The sequence below is a fragment of the Mytilus trossulus genome, chromosome 10, assembly GCF_036588685.1.
Source record: "Mytilus trossulus isolate FHL-02 chromosome 10, PNRI_Mtr1.1.1.hap1, whole genome shotgun sequence".
Taxonomy (NCBI): Eukaryota; Metazoa; Mollusca; class Bivalvia; order Mytilida; family Mytilidae; genus Mytilus; species Mytilus trossulus.
Genome location: NC_086382.1, coordinates 59,405,623 through 59,422,876, shown reverse-complemented (window position 1 = coordinate 59,422,876; position 17,254 = coordinate 59,405,623). Strand labels below are relative to the sequence as shown.

The 17,254-nt window shown below is 31.5% G+C and overlaps 1 protein-coding gene across 6 annotated transcripts; it reads left to right on the top strand.

The window, feature by feature from the left end:
• Positions 1-8,655: 8,655 nt before the first annotated feature.
• On the top strand, positions 8,656-13,780 carry LOC134688283 (phytanoyl-CoA hydroxylase-interacting protein-like). Of its 6 annotated transcripts, none has more exons than XM_063548837.1 (5): positions 8,656-8,954; positions 9,767-9,858; positions 10,651-10,742; positions 12,053-12,341; positions 13,103-13,780. In XM_063548837.1, exons 2-5 carry the CDS (start codon positions 9,801-9,803, stop codon positions 13,777-13,779), a joined length of 1,116 nt encoding a protein of 371 aa, XP_063404907.1. In that variant the 5' UTR covers positions 8,656-8,954; positions 9,767-9,800; the 3' UTR covers position 13,780. The 6 variants fall into 6 exon arrangements, with proteins under 6 accessions (XP_063404907.1, XP_063404906.1, XP_063404905.1 ...); XM_063548836.1 differs by having other exon boundaries at positions 9,519-9,858; XM_063548835.1 differs by having other exon boundaries at positions 9,432-9,858.
• The last annotated feature ends 3,474 nt before the right edge of the window (positions 13,781-17,254 follow it).

Genomic DNA, 17,254 nt, shown 5'->3' with positions numbered 1-17,254 from the left:
AATGAGGCCTGAGATGTGCCTGTTATGAAAGCTTACGAGACAACTATCCAACATCGTGAAATAGATGTGGTAGTAAGCCATTATATGCTTTCAACACTGATAAGAAACCGAATTATCGGTTTCAAATTTAGCAATATCCAAACCCATGCTTCTGCAAGAAGATGATGTACGTTTCAGGTCAGCTAGTTTGTCTGCCGTAAAGAATGGTAATGTTAATTAATCAAAGGTAATTTTCTCAACTTAGAATATCAGTACAAGGCACAGATAACAACTGTAACACAAACACACAAATACAATAGACAGAAAAAAAGAGTACCGAATCAGTAAACTCCAACAGATTTAGTGTAAAGACGGCATAAACAGTCTGAGTAAATGATGACATTGTACAAAGCCAGATTTAAAATAAACAGCATCTTTAGGATGAAGGATCGTACATTCTCATAACTGTACAAATAAATAGCAATGTATATACAGATATTTTCATTTTATTAAAACTAGTGACATGAATGTTTAGCCCGGCATGCAGAGGAGGCCTCTGAATTTCTTGCAAATTTTTTTTATTATATTAAAGAAGAAAAAAGAGAATATTGTGAAATCTAGGCATTCAGGGGTAGGAAACATCCTTAAATTTTCATATAAAAATGTAATCAATGTTAGTACCGATAAAACTCATATTTCAATATTGTACTAATGCATTAAATTGACAACCTTTCAGAATACATTTATTCAAAGGATAAGTCGGTTAACATTATGGTCTTTATAAAACAACACCAACGTCAAAAATAAGATGACATCCCGTTTGTAATACGAAATATACAGGTAGAGTCACTATCTTACTAAATATTTTTATATACGAAAGAATGATGTCATTACATATATAATATTGTTTTATCAGATTTTAATACCGTTAAACATAAAGTGAATGCACGATAAAGTAAGGAATGGCATGTTTTAGTGGGTATGGCATTTTAGTGAGAGCGGGTGTATACAATATATGTAAATACAACTCCTGGGCCAGGTGGTCGTGTGGTCTAGCGGGACGGCTGCAGTGCAGGCGATTTGGTGTCACGATATCACAGTAGCATGGGTTCGAATCCCGGCGAGGGAAGAACCAAAAATTTGCGAAAGCAAATTTACAGATCTAACATTGTTGGGTTGATGTTTAGACGAGTTGTATATACATTATGTACACAGCCATGTATCACCATCATTGATGGCGATCCGATGGATACATCTGTTGTAGGGTTGTCACTGACTAAGACGTACTTAACAATATATGTAAATTATCATATACTTATACTAAATAACTTATGAATTTTACTGTATGATAATAGCATTAAATTTTCGAATTGATGCTTAGCGGGCTGATATAAAAAGTTTATCGCATGCTTCGATTGTTATCACATGCCTTTCCGTAACGTTATCGCATGGCATTCCGGTGATGCTCGGCAAATTCCGGAAAATACACCACAATGCTACGTTTTCAATGAAAAACATTACAATTAGTAGTGTACAAAACAATTATTTGGATACTGGAAAGTATATTGTGTAAAAAAACAACAACAAAAAAACAACAAACAAACAACAAACAAACAAACAAACAAAACAAAACATACAAAACATACAAAACATACAAAACAAACACGGATATTATTAAAAAAAATGCATTTTCAAAGTTTCAAACAATATTTAGGGAGTTACTTCAAAAATGTTAATTTCCAAACAGTGTTTATTATGTAATTTTTGGGTCGATTCGTCCATATTCAAATATTTTTCTTCTCTGTTAAGTCATATAGAAAGATTTCATATCGAATGTACTTAATTTGGGGTCCGACGTCTGCATGTGAACTTTTCACTCTTTAAACTTCTATTTTGGAACCACGTAAAAGGATCCAAATATGAATCTGTTATTTTTCTCCACTGTTGAAGCATATGATAAAAAGATCATAACATGCCATGCGGCTCTTGGGCTGATATTTAACCTAGGGCTGATAATACATGCGATATGAAAAATGCCATGTAATAATCTGATAATATATAGCGATCCAGCCTATTGTGTAGAAGTGCGCCGTTATAAGAATCTTAAGAATTGTTATTGACACTTGTAACAACGCTAAGATTTGTGAAAGCGAGAAATTTCTAACATTCAATACTAAATGTCAATATTGCCGAGTAATCAAAGGACTGAACATTGAACACGGCCATCATTGACATGTCCAACTTCATGACAAACACGCCGTGAAGTAAACGAAACATATTGGATCTAATATTCACAACCAGTCCCTCATCTACAAATCAGCTGAAAATGCAGTGGAAATTTCAGACAACGACATCGTCTTCACAGATTACATGATAACACAATACTTCTGTAAGCAACGCCCACAACCTCGATACATCTTTGTAAGAGCGATGTCACGTAACGAACTAACATATGTTTTACATAATAACAAGGATATCTATACAATCAAGCAGATAAATGAGACGTCAACGGATTGACTTGAATGAAGTACACCCACAAAGCTATGGACTTAAATTGACCGTTCAAAATGATATCGAAACACTCAAAATGATATCGAAACATTCGGTCAGTCTATTGGTCAAACAGACATCTACATGGGATGCACAAATGGAAAGCAATATGATTACACAAACATGTCGAAAACAGACTAGAAGCTAAACAGAATGGCAACTGGCGTCAATTTTCGAACAATATTACATAAATGTTATCATAAATGGAAGATTCGACAAAATAGCATTCAAGCAGTCTGGACCTACCAGTATATAAAAGCAGAGAATCTAGACAATATTGATTTAGCACCTCTGGAATTGAATTGAGGCCTAACGAACGACACAAAAGAAACGACAGAAATTCTAAACATCACTTCAAATCTGTGTTAACAAAGTCAGATCCAGATTTACATTGAAAAAAAAACTACATTAAACATTACAAAACTGAACATAACACTGGAAGGCGTAAACAAGTTTCTGAATAGTGTACATCTATCCTTATCTAAGGGACCAGACGGAAATCCAAATACCATTCTTAAGAATTGGACAGAAGCACTCGAACAATGTCTGATCGTCATAAAACATATAAAGTAAGCAGTATCAAGACTACCAGAAGACTAATAAAGTGCTAATAAGGCTCCAGCATTAAAAACAGCAGAAACGTACAGGTCCGTTTCATTAATCCGTGAATTCTGTAATCCTATTCAACCTGCAAAAGTTCAAAGTACTGACAAAATAGAACCATGGATTAAGGTTCAAGTACTTCTGCAAACACTCATCAAAGATAAGTAATAGGAAACATACTGTACTTTTTAGAAATTTTTGAATGCATTTGGTATTACGTTTTTAAACAATATTGAACCTCATTTGTTGGCTTAATCCTAAAAGAGAAAATCTTGGAAAAATACAGAAAGTCTTTATTTTCGAATCATTACACATGCCTACTTATTTCAATGAAAACTCAACACAACTAACAACAGCCAAATTCTCCAAAAAAAGATCTGAAATTGGTGTAAGTGTTAACATAAAACTGGAGTCTAAAATTTAACGCTTTATTTATGTTCACCAGAAACCGAAACACTTCTATCAACTAAATAATCAAACAAGTTCAAACAAACCCTTATCTATGGTCTTGAAAGATTATCTAATACTCACAAGAAACAAACATCAAGTTAAGGTAGCACAATACAAAGATTTTTTTACTTCCAATCACTTACCTTTAAAATGCTGTAACTTTCTTATGAATGCAATCAAAATAATAAAAGAGGTATATATAGATAGATAAAAGATTGAACTTTTAAATGAATGCAATATTTTTATTATGCAATCATTGTGTAATCAATTATTATGTAATTAATGGCAAAATCTCGGTCAGTTCACTTGAACGACATTAGCTCTTTCATCTGTTTAACTATACATTTTTTTTAACGAAATCTTAATCAACACACCATGGGCTTCAAAAGAGTGTCTCAAATTGTCCCTATGGTATTTCATTCTCTCATAAATCTCTAATTAATGTGAACATCATAACCAAAAGAAAATAATGTTTAATTAGGTGTAAAATTTGTTCTATACATTCTATCTCAAATCTGAGGCACCCTTTAGTAGATAATGGCCATAGGAACAACATATAATAAAACCAATCCTCTAGGAATACCTATACAGAAGCTAATTTCATTTGAAAGTGGAAATTTGGTGAAAAATATTTTAGACACAGTTAACATTATAATTGGTTACATAATTGTTGCATCATACTAACATTGCATTTATTTGAAAGAGTAATAAAATATTGAAAACAACACGTTATTAATTTCTTGCGTCCGAAGCGCTTTTCTGGATTTACCTTCATCAGGAACGCTCAAAGCCAAACATTTGAAATCCGAAGATGTATACTAGTAAGTACCGAAACCGTTGAAGAGCTGTATGTCAAAAATACCTAAAATAGATAGCCAAATTCATCTAAAGCCAACTTTGCCTGAGGGAGTTGAAACCTTAGTTTCTTAATAATTTATAAATTTATAAACGGACAAAATTTAGTAAAGTTTGTTAAATCATGTCAGTACCGAAATACTGACTACTGAGCTGATGATACCCTCGGGGACTGATAGTCCACCAGCAGAGGTATTGACCCAGTGATGTAAAATATTGAAAACAACACGTTATTAATTTCTTGCGTCCGAAGCGCTTTTCTAGATTTACCTTCATCAGGAACGCTCAAAGCCAAACATTTGAAATCCGAAGATGTATAAGTACCGAAACCGTTGAAGAGCTGTATGTCAAAAATACCTAAAATAAATAGCCAAATTCATCTAAAGCCAACTTTGCCTGAGGGAGTTGAAACCTTAGTTTCTTAATATATGTAATTTATAAATTTATAAACGGACAAATTTTAGTAAAGTTTGTTAAATCATGTCAGTACCGAAATACTGACTACTGAGCTGATATAATAAGTTAGCTATCCACAACTACCACTTTTTGTTCAAGCATTTTTTAGAAAGTTACAGCATTTTAAAAATTGAGAGTTCAAGTTATAAAATCTTTATATTGTGCCACCTCAAGACAAGTACTAGTAACCTAACATGAGGGCTATCCAAAAACGATGGTAGAGTGGAAACAACTGAATGAGGATATTTCACGTCCTAGATCAAACAAGGGACTCATCGCTGAAATAACAATCCAGCTGTCCTTTCAAGTCAGGAATATGACAGTTTGTTATCCATTCGTTTGATGCGTTTGAACTTGTGGGTTACTTATTAAATTATAATCCTGGTACCTTTGATAATTTGCTATTTGATTGTTGACTTTCCGTTTTGAATTTTCTTTGGAGTTTGGTATTTTTGTGATATCACTTTTTTTCAGTACACATACATGTAGCCGTGGTTGAAAATGGGAGAGAGGAGAAGCGGATAGTCAAACTGATAAGACGAAGCAAAAAAAAATAATTTCATGACAAGATAAACTATTCAGAAGCAGAAACACGATTTCACCAGATAAGATAGAGATTTAAATTCGAGAAAAAAAAAGACTAACAACAAATCCACATAAACCATTTGGGATACATTTTATTACATCGCTTTAAGAATTACTTAAAATCCTTTAAGTAACAATTTTTGAGTAAAATTTGTTTGTTTTAATTGATATCCAGTTTAAGTATTACAATGGACTCGTTTATTTCAAAGTTGCCGTCTCGTGATTTTCAAGTTCAATGTCAAGGCGCTGGAAATGCCTTAGATTCAATTAAAAAAAAAAATCTTTAGTAAACAATATCAGTAATATATTCCTTCCATAATCTAATTTATTGAAATAAATTCTTACATACATATTTGCACGCAAGACAGGAAGATCTGTTCAATCGGAAGTAAATGAAATCCTCCCTGTTTTTTTTGGGTTTCGTCTTACTCAGTCTTTGACTTTCTATGTTGTGTTTTGTATACTGTTGTTTGTCTCTTGATCTGTTTCGCTTTTTGTTTTGTCATATCATGGTCAGTTTAGTTTTTATTTGATTGAGATTTAATGTCCATTTGGTATTTTTCACCTCCCTTAACATGCTTAATGTGACAAGAGTTTTCGACAGTTGTTCGTTGAATTCATTTAGCTTTTGTCATGTTTTTAAAATACTGAAAATAACAATTCATTTTGGAAATCTAACTCAACACTTTTACATGAATATTAAAAAAAGTAATTTTATAACAAGGAAACGTTTTTGCCCCTAAAATTCTAAAACAAACTTAGTCTTACAAATCATTCAAAAGCGTGAGTGAGGTTTAATATGACATAAGTCTGTCATATTACAGTTTTTACATATTTGAGTGAAATGTGTCAACGTTTATTAAGTGCTTTAATTCAGTTCATGCAATCTGACATATTTTAAAAGGACAAAGACCTAATACACCTTTAGATGTTTACTACAATATGTCTCATATAAATATCTTAACTTTAGTGGAATGTCTTGTTTTAATTTGTGCCTAGCAGACAATTAAAATTATCCATAAAAAGGTTACGACAACTTCAACATAATTATGATGTCGATTGAACATAACAATTGACTCTTGAGAACAAAAAATCCGTTCATACAATCCTATTGATACATCATTATATTATGAATAGTAATCAAAGAATTGTTGAAGGTTCGAGTTTCAATGGTTACGAATATTGTAGATTGTCAAGATCTATCAGTTTCAAATTTTACTTTTTGAAATCAATAATTTTTTTTCTATTTTTTTTCAGTGAATTAGATTTTTTTGTATAATAAAGGCAATAGTAGCATAACAGTGTTCAAAAGACATATATCAATTAAGTAAAAAAAACCTACACACAAAAACCGAGGGAAAATATAATAGGAAAACAATTTAAAGGAACAACAGGAAAACCGAAGTGCAACAAAACAAACGCCAACACATATAGAAACGAACTACTGCCATATACCTGACATGAGGGGGAGGACAGGGGTAAGGGAGACAGGGAGAAAGGGGATAGGAGAAAGGAGAAGAAGTCTGGGATAAAGGAGAAAAAGTTGGAGAAAAAATAAAATATGAAAAAATTAAATATCTCTCTTTTTTCCGGTAAATTCAAAAAAAAGGAGAAGAGGGGTGAGAGAAAGGAGAAGAGGGGTAGGAGAAAGGAGAAGAGGGGTGGGAGAAGGGAGAAGGGTATCCCCCGGTCCCCCCCTCTGACATGGTACTGGACAATTAAAGAACAAAATTAAAAACATGTTCGATTGATTCTGGTTTAATGACATGCAAAATCTCCCGCATACGTCACACTACGTGACAGAAATATAACACAAACATACGCCAGTACTTTCATCAAAGAGAAACGTACAAAATAAAAATGATAGTCAAAACAACATGATCCTGGTAGACTTATCGCTCCTTTAAATAAACTTTTTCTAAAAGATTACCAATGCAACACTGTAATAAAATCATTGAATATTATTTTTATTGGTATAACTTTTGATATTGTAATCAGTAAATTAAAAGCAAACTAAATATGTTATATACATATACACAGTCATGGACCTACAATCTTTCGATGTGTTTGTATTATCTTCAATTTTTTGCTGGTATATTTTGTATATGCAACTTTTTGTGTTTCTTTGGTTCTTATAACGTGTCTTTGTCAGTATGATATAGTTCTATTATATGTCATGATATATTTTTATTATGAATTAGAAAATACGTTAAACCACAAACTTCAAAAGTATTCAATCGCGTAGTGGAATGAACTATTTTTGGATGATTATAAATTCTATCTAACTTTTGGACTATTTTAAATCTCGGTCTATTTCTGAAATTAATTCTTACATACTTTTGATTTTTGAACCCTGTATGCTACCATTGCCCATGTGAAATTTGTAAATTGATTGTATATACATTGAACGACAAATTTATGTGACGTTTCACATTTTCTGACGCCAGACACGCGAATCAATGAATGCGTTCGTAGTAAGATGTTTTTTGTGTTCTGTTAAATTGTTCCTTTTAAAATTGTTACACGATGATGACTGCTGTACCCATATTTTGACTATTTTATTTATTTTATAGATATAGGAAGATGTGGTGTCTGTTAAGTTCATGCATCATTGTAAATATAACGGAATTGGATGAGACTGTCATCAAAGTGAGAGGTTTAGCGCTTTAAAACCAGGTTTAATCCGCCATTTTCTACATTTGAAAATACCTGTACCAAGTCAGGAATATGACAGTTCTTATCAATTCGTTTTTTATGTGTTTTGTCATTAGATTTTGCCATGTGATTATGGATTTTCCGATTGGATTCTCCTCTGAGTTCATTATTATTGTGATTTTACTTTTTATATAAAAACTATATAAAATAGAAAAAATCATATATATTACATATTATAATTGGCTGCAATTTAAAAAATTGGATGCTTCTTATTGTAAATTCATTGGGGTGTAAAAGCGTTGACCGAAGTTCATTTTGTATGAAATGCAGAAGCGCTTTATTTAAAGATGTCCGCACGATCAACGCTTTTACAACCTCATGAAATAACTAAGAAAAACATTCGATATGATCATGAAAAATCGAATTTATCATTTATTTCAAGCGTTGTTATCCAATCAAAATAACGGATTCTTTAAAAACATACAGTTAATGTAACTGTTAAATGTAAACAAAACAATACCTTCGTTTTGGTTGTGTACGTTTTTAAATGTATGTGACAGTACATATATGTACATATGCACTCAGCACAGCTGAATTTTCCTTTGCATTTACAGTGTTACATCTCATCAAGACTAAGTAAGAATTTATCAAACATGAACTCCGGATTGACTAAACATTTCTACGTCGTTTATTTGTTAAATCAGTAAACAAGATTTCCTGAAATCTATGATCTACTAAACAACCAACATGTATACCTTTGTGTGACCAATGGACGGACACGAGATAGTGTTTACTTGATCAGAGTGTCAAGAAGCCGCTTGGTTTGTATTTCAATTTTTCTCTCTCATTTAAATTAAAGTCTTTTGATTTCTGTTTTGCACTTTTAGAATGAATGAACATGCATACTAATTTATCTTGTTTTTATTATCAAAACTGTTAATATAATTTTTACTTGATATCTTTGATGTTTCCCTCCATTGATTAATATTTTTTTCTATAACCAGCCAAAGTGATATCAGCGGTCAATTAGGATATTTTTTGTGTAATCATATTCACGTGACAAATTTCAAATTATAAATGAGTGTCTTAATTTACAAGGCCAACCGTCTAGTCACCATAAATAACCTGGGACTTAACTTATATTTTGATAGGGCATCAAGTGGAATATGAATTCGAATAGCTTTATTTTCAACTTAGTAGGGATAAAGTTGAAGAAAAAAAGTAAATATATATATAGCTTTGTTGGTCCTTGTTTCTGACCAGGAAGTTAATTGTGAATGTTTACCTTTAAATTATAGCTTTGTTGTTAACGATAAAAAAAAAGAAGACAATTGTATAGTTATCGAATTTAAGCAGCTATGACTGACGTAAATAGACATATCTAGGTTGCAGAGAGACAATCCACGGTTCATGTGCTTAAGATGTCCACATTGGAAGTATTTTTTTGTGGACAGATTGATAGCGTTTGCGGACAAATATGCTTCAAAGTTATTATTCCAAACCAAGATGTAGATATCTTAATGTTGTTCCTTGTATATGAACATGCACCACACTACGGCATATCACTAACTGCTGATATATCAACAAAGGAACATGAGTTGCCAATGAACTTTTTGTCTGGTTCTGGTTGCAGTTATTGTCTAGAAATTTATGGTTTGCGAAAAAAGATGGCATCAGATAGAGAGTTTTATGAATGTCAATCGTATGGAAGAAAAGTTTTTCAAGGTAATAAATCAATATTGATTATTTAATTTTTATTTAATTCTTAATGTTGTTGGTTTTGTTTTTGCCTTTATCACATCAACTTGAAAAGAAAATGGTTCTTCTTTTTAAGGAATATGATGTTGAAACCACACATTAAAAAATACAATACTCTCATAATGAGTAAAACATATAACAACAATACCAAACTCAAAGACCAAATAAAAAAGAAAAAATCCACAGAAACTTACAACGACAAACACTATCACTCAACAAGTGGGAAAAAAACAACAACTGCAAGATAAGTGTTGCATAATCCACATACAAACTTTTAACTATTCGGTTTAACTAAAAGAATCTTAAAAGTGCCCATTAGTTTGATTCAATGACAATTACTCAAGGTGAAGTAGATAAGTAGTAGTCAGCACTTCTGTGTTGACATGAGTATCAATTATATCGTATTCATAAATTTCCTATCGACAAAACTTTAAATTTTTCGAAAACCTAAGGATTTTCTTATCCCAGATATAGATTACCTTAGCCGTATTTTGCACAACTTTTTTTGAATTTTTGGTCCTTAATGCTTTTCAACTTGTTACTTGTTTGGCCTTATAACTATTTTGATCTGAGCGTCACTGATGAGTCTTGTGTAGACGAAATGCGCGTCAGGCGTATTAAATTATAATCCTGATACCTTTGATAACTATATACAATATGTTTTGAAACATTTGGTAGTAGACAAAACATTAGTTTATCAACATATCAGTTATCAAAACGGTTTGAATTCAATTGTCTAAATAACAGCTTTATTTTCAGTAATGAAAGGTCACTCAGCATCAAATCTAAACCTCAACATGAGGTTGTCTGCACAAGAATGTGTATTACTTCCAGTAGACTGCGCTTCAAAGGTAACATCATCAACGTATGTGCATTTAGTCAAAAAAATGTATCTTCACTGATGTTCGAGGCCAAAATATTAATAAATCCAAAACTAATAGAAAAAATGATAAGCGTATAAGACAATAAGTAAAGCCACAGCTAGGTTAGAAATTAGAGCTTTGAATTAGGGAGATACATTCCTTAATTAGAAGTGATTTTCAAATTTGGTTATAGGAAATTTAACATTTGTTTCTACTTTTCAATTAGCCTCTATAGTGAATATATCACATATTTATCTAGCGCAGAAAGAAGTAAAGTAGTAACCTCCTCGGTGGTATTATGGCATCGAATTCGACATGTCCTTTTTTTCGATCACGAGCAGGATAAAACAAGTCTAAAAATTAGCATTTTCTGCCTATTTCATAGGTATTCAGAATACACAGAAGAGGAAGAACCAAAACTGTTTGGTTTGAGATAAGTCTATTTAGGACGACATAAATATTTTTATGGACAGTTATCTTGTGAAAAAAACCCACATTAAAATGTAGCACTGCGTGTCCTTCTAGTACAAAGTAGGTTTCATATACTAGTATATTTATTTAACCTTAAAATATGCATGCATTATTTTCCACTGGACGGTAAAAACTATCTAACATTATTATCTTTTTAACAATTGCAATGAAATGCAGTTTAATGAAAGGAAAGCTATTCAGATCAAACCAACAATAAATAAAAAGCGATAAATGATGCACGAATCAAAGACATTAAGTTTTCCAATCTTTGTATTGACTAACTACATTAAAAGTGTCGATTTTTTTTAACTAGCCGCAATTCTCTTGAAACTAAATATGACATTTAATTATTTGAAGTAACATATGTTTGTTATAATACGATATATCGGTTTTACCAGCATTTATACAACGAGCGTCTATTGATAGGATCATATTCTTATTATAAGAATAATACAGAAAAAAACATATGAAAATTAATGCAATTTTTTCGTCAATCGATTTGGTTTTATATTGCCAAAAATGTAAGCAATGTTTTTTTGAGGAGAAAAAAATAACATCTTCCTCCGACAACTTTTTGAACTTCAGTGCAGAAACACTTTAAATGAAAATATTTTTTTTTACCAAAAGGTTTGATAATATAATTCTTTGAGTTTACAAAAACCATATGATCATGGTATGCCGAAATAAGCTAAACATATATATGTAAGTGTTCTAGTTTTTGAAAGAACAAACATTTTCTTGTTTTTCATATTTTTGCAATTTTCATTCTTTCATTCTTTCAGTGATTATAGTCCTTAAACTAAAACATGGAATTTTTCTTGTTGTAGGATAATCTCCAAATTAGTGTACATCATAAGCCAAATTCTAGGTATACTTTCAACAGTAATCAGAAATACCAGTCAGATAAAACGTGGATTTTGATTTTTAAACAGCATGGCGAAAAGATATGTTTCTTTATACATACTGGCAAGCGACTGAAATTCAGACTACCATTCGAACTCCATGCAGCTAGGAATTGTGAAATAAAAGCTATAATTGGCTCTGTTTTATATGAAAGTGATGTGGTTCGAATTATTGCGAATGAAGTAAACAGTGAAAAGTTAAGATTTAAATCGTGTAAGTTTATATTTTTCAGTTGTACCAGTTACTATAAATGACACACATCCTTTAAATCTTTATATTATTTTTGCCATGTTTAATTATAAAAAGGATTGGTTTCAGAAATAGCTGTGATAAGTCATTTACATCAAAGACAAACGGTATTATTGATTCTCCCTTAACATTTTCTAAATTTTTATAATAAAAACCTGGACAAAAAAGCTATGTGCGTTATTATAACTGTATATTCTGTTTGAGAAATTGAAGTCAAATAGAATCATGCCAATCTTAGAACGGAGCTCACTTATGGTAACCATTCTACAATCATTTCACATCAAGTTTATGAATATTTTATGGTCTTTTCGAATAATTCTCAAGAACATATTTCAATGAGTTTCAAAATTTACATTGTAGATATACACACTGTAGGTATTCATAGATTCATAAAACAAATTATACTCTACCCTTATATCTAATCATGGCGCTCCAAAATTGACATCTTTCACCTTGGGTACAAAAAAGACCAACATAAACCCGATTGAATGTAATACTAGTAATACTTTTACCCTATAGATACGAGAAAGGACGACACCAACATTGTAATTGTTGAAGAGTAACTTATTTTTTTCTTATATTAGTATATATAGTCTTGATTGATAATAAATATATGCTTTCTCGGTGTTTCTTAGTAACTAGCCGCCCGTATTTAGATAACTACCTGAATATATTTTGTAAAAAAAAAATGTATAAATTGCCATGATTCAATGTTTTCTTTCTAGATTTTACGAAACAAGAATACCAAGCTCTTCACAACAGGACGTTAAGTTTCATCAAAACTTTACCAGGGAAATTCCATACTATTGACTATCTGTATAGAAATAAATCGGAAATGTACTTTGCATCCGTAAGAGAATATCATTCTGGGATAATGAAGCCGTATACAAAGGACCATAATGGAGATCCGTGTTCTGTTATAAACGGACATATAGATGGATTATTTTTTAGTACTGCTGTAGATTTTCAAACTATGAAGCCTTTGCCTGAATCATTATATGGACCAGTAAGATTACATATTGATGCCATTACATTATTTACACCAAACTTTAATTTATATTTTGCAGATTTTTTTTGTCATTATCGGGTTCATTATGTGACCGTCGTATTAACTCCCAAAAGGTCTCCAACTGATCAATTTTGTGAAAGACGACTTCTTAAACTTGATATAAGACATAATCCGTTCATATACCTCAGTGAAACAAAAGAAGATTTTTATGAAGTTATAGTTTATTTAAGCAATGGACTTCGTGTTGAAGTGTTTTATACAGAAGCAGTGAACATTTCAAGAATAATTGAAAACCAACAAGGACATTTCGAACGAGTACCAATAATTGGAAGAGGAGAAAGTAGACCCACTGGAATTCCTAAAAATGGTCTTTGTAAAATATGCAATTTATAAAAAAAAACATAAAATATACCAGAATTGTTATTTCAAACGTCTGACGCCGACAATGACACACGAAAAAATTAAGTAAAAGGTCGTCTGAAGAATGAAGTTGAAAAGCACCGAGGACCCACGTAATCTTATACTGTATCTTATATTGCTTACCCTTCCGGAGCATCTGAGATCACCCCTAGTTTTTTGTAGGGTTCGTGATGCTTAGTCTTTAGTTTTCTTTTTGTTGGGTCTTCTTTATTATTATTTGTCTGTTTGTCTTTTTGTTTTAGCCATGGCATTGTCAGTTTATTTTCAATCTATGAGTTTTACCGTGCCTCTGGTATCTTTCGCCCCTCTTTTATGTTGTGTCGTGTGTACTATTGTTTTTCTGTTTTTCTTTTTCATTTTTAGCCTTGGCGTTGTCAGTTTGTTTTAGATTTATGAGTTTGACTGTCCCTTTGGTATCTTTCGTCCCTCTTTTATAACCTATAAGTAATAAATTATAATAATTTTATCTTAAAGATAACTAGTTTTTAATATAAACTCACCGACTCAAAGGAATTCGTAATATTCAGCTGCCACATTATTCCCGTTTTCGACAAAAGTATCTTAAAGAGTTATTGATAAAAACCTAACTACAGTATTTTCTTAAAGTTTTTGAAAAAAATTAGTGGATGTTACAATCAGTTTTACATTGATTCTTAGATCATTGATAAAATGTTCACTGCTTTAAATGATATTTGTTGAGTTTGGTGGAATGATATTTCAACAGATGATCTATCAGCAGATAATGTTTTTGTATTGATACGAAGGATATTTCAAAGAGAACTTTCTCAAGAATTATCAGAATTAAGACAAATGCATCTTGCAAACTGCGGGTCTGAGTCATATATTGTTTATTTACTCGATATTTACGCAGATGAACGACTTCTAAAAAGAATTTATGACAAACATGTTGATTGCAACTTTCTAACTGCCAACTACACATTTACAACAGAAACATACGTTCTGTGTCATTGCAATATGTTTCTATATCTCAGTTTATAGTTACGCTCATGCATGTCCACAGACTAACATTAACAGAGGCGTGCTCCTTACACTAAAAAAACTCCAATAAATAAAGGCAACAGTAGTATACCGCTGTTCAAAACTCATAAATCCTTGGACAAAAAACAAAATCGGGGTGACAAACTAAAACCGAGGGAAACGCATTAAATATAAGAGGAGAACAACGACACAACACCGAAACGCAACACACACAGAAACGGCCCAAGCAATAACATTATTTCGAAAACACGACGTATGTCAACACTATATAAGTTTTACTGTTAAATTCACGAATCGATTGACCTTTATGACATGCTGGTGTTTCAACTCACTATCGACTGTTTTTGTAGTCTTTAAATTTTAATATCAGTATAATGTAGGTATCTGATCTGTGATTTTACAGGTTCAAGTGCAATTCTCAGTCTTTAATTGTTACATAGATTTTTTCTTTACTTATCGATTTACGAGAGTTGAACATCAGCAAACTTCTGTCGCTTTGATTAAGTTGACAAGGAGTGAACCCAGCACAAAAATCGTTTATGTACTATGAAGGTTCTTGTCAATTAAGACTATAAAGTTTCTCTTGGTTAATTTCTTACATCCACTTATTTGAACTTTAGTTGATAGTTGTCTCATTGGCATTCATACAACATCTCATTCATTCTTATCTAGATTTTGTCTGTAAAAACTAAAAAAAAAAAAGGTTTCGTAACAGAAATTGAGACAGAATATAATGTACTATTTGGTTTAGATATGGGGATCCGAATCACTATATTCCGGACATGAACAGGTTTTTAGAAACACGTTCATCCCAAATATCATGAGCCAGCTTCAATATAAAATAAGGTTGACCTGAACACGGTTGTATGGTATGAGAAGAAGAAGTACTACAACAACAGAGTTGATGCGTTTGTCGAAAAGGAGACAACAATAATACAGATGTACAAATTAAAAGTCTGGTATCGTTCATGTCATTATACTGTTGACCAAGAGGCCAATGCATCAATGAAAGAATTAATACTTTCGATGTTGATGTGAATTATCATTAATATGAACCTTATCATAGATTAACTTTGAAAAAGTAAAATCACAAAAATACTAAACGCCGAGGAAGATTCAAAAAGAAAAGTCCCTAAGCAAATGGCAAAATCAAAAGCTCAAACATATCAAACGAATGGATAACAAATGTCATATTCCTGAAGCAAATGGTTGATTGAACCTGATTTTATAGCTAGCTAAATAAACTCATCATAGATACTAGACTAAATTTTGTATATAGGCCAGACGCGCGTTTCGTCTACAAAACCTCAGACATGTATGACAGTCGAATCAAATTCCATTATATTGACAACGATACATGAGCAAAACAAACAGTGCGTTATAATCTAAATCACTATAAAAACAAATATGTAAGAAAAAAGCACAAAAAAGAAAACATAAAATTTAATAACCTCATTCATTACTTTCTTATGTATAAGATTTTATTTATCTATGAAAAATCACTAATATAGGATTGAAATATCTTAATTACTGGGACTTAATTCTTACAAAGTCACACACATGGTAAGAAATTTTTTGCAAATAAAAATAAAGATTTATTACCTTATCAGGTTTTTTTCAAAACATTTCCGAATTCTGTATCCTCTATGATCTTCAAGTCTTATTTAATTTGGCCTCCTATCTTTTTTTTATTTGAACGTTGCCGATGAGTCTTTTGTAGACACACATTTGAATCTTTGTATGCATGATGAGTTTATTCGACAGTTTTACAAACACCATAATGATTTAGGTTGACCTTTATGATATATGTATTTTTTACGGAGGATTTCATGCGTTCGAAGCGTTTTCTTGGATTTTTTTTCATTAGGAATTCTCAACCTGAATAATTGAAATTCCTTGTCTAAAGGAACAAGAACTTAAAAATTATCTTTGCGTTGGAATGTGACATCCCACTAGAAATTATTCCATTACAGGGACATTAGAAAAGGGATGTCATTAACAGTGCTTTTTTAATGGACCAACCCATTATATAACACGATGAAAATATGTTATGAATGTCTTAAACAGACGTAATAAATTGTATAAGAATAGTTGCAGTTTGTTTGGTTTGATTTCTGTTTATATAAACGTGTTTTATCTGAACCATAATTCATGCACAACAGTTCAAATTAAGTTAGCTTTATTATATGCATATAAACTAATAAATATAATATAAGATTCACATCATTATTTTATGACTCCTATTAACCGATGTGAACAATATCTAAAACACTCTATAAATAAGTTCCGTATTAATGTCTAATTGAAATACAGTAACATGTATACTTAATAAAAAGTCATAATAAAATTACAAGTGAAACGGGAAATGTGTCAAAGAGACAACAATCCGACCAAAGCGCAAAAACAGCCTAAGCCCATCAATGGGTCTTCAATTCAGCGAGAAAATCAT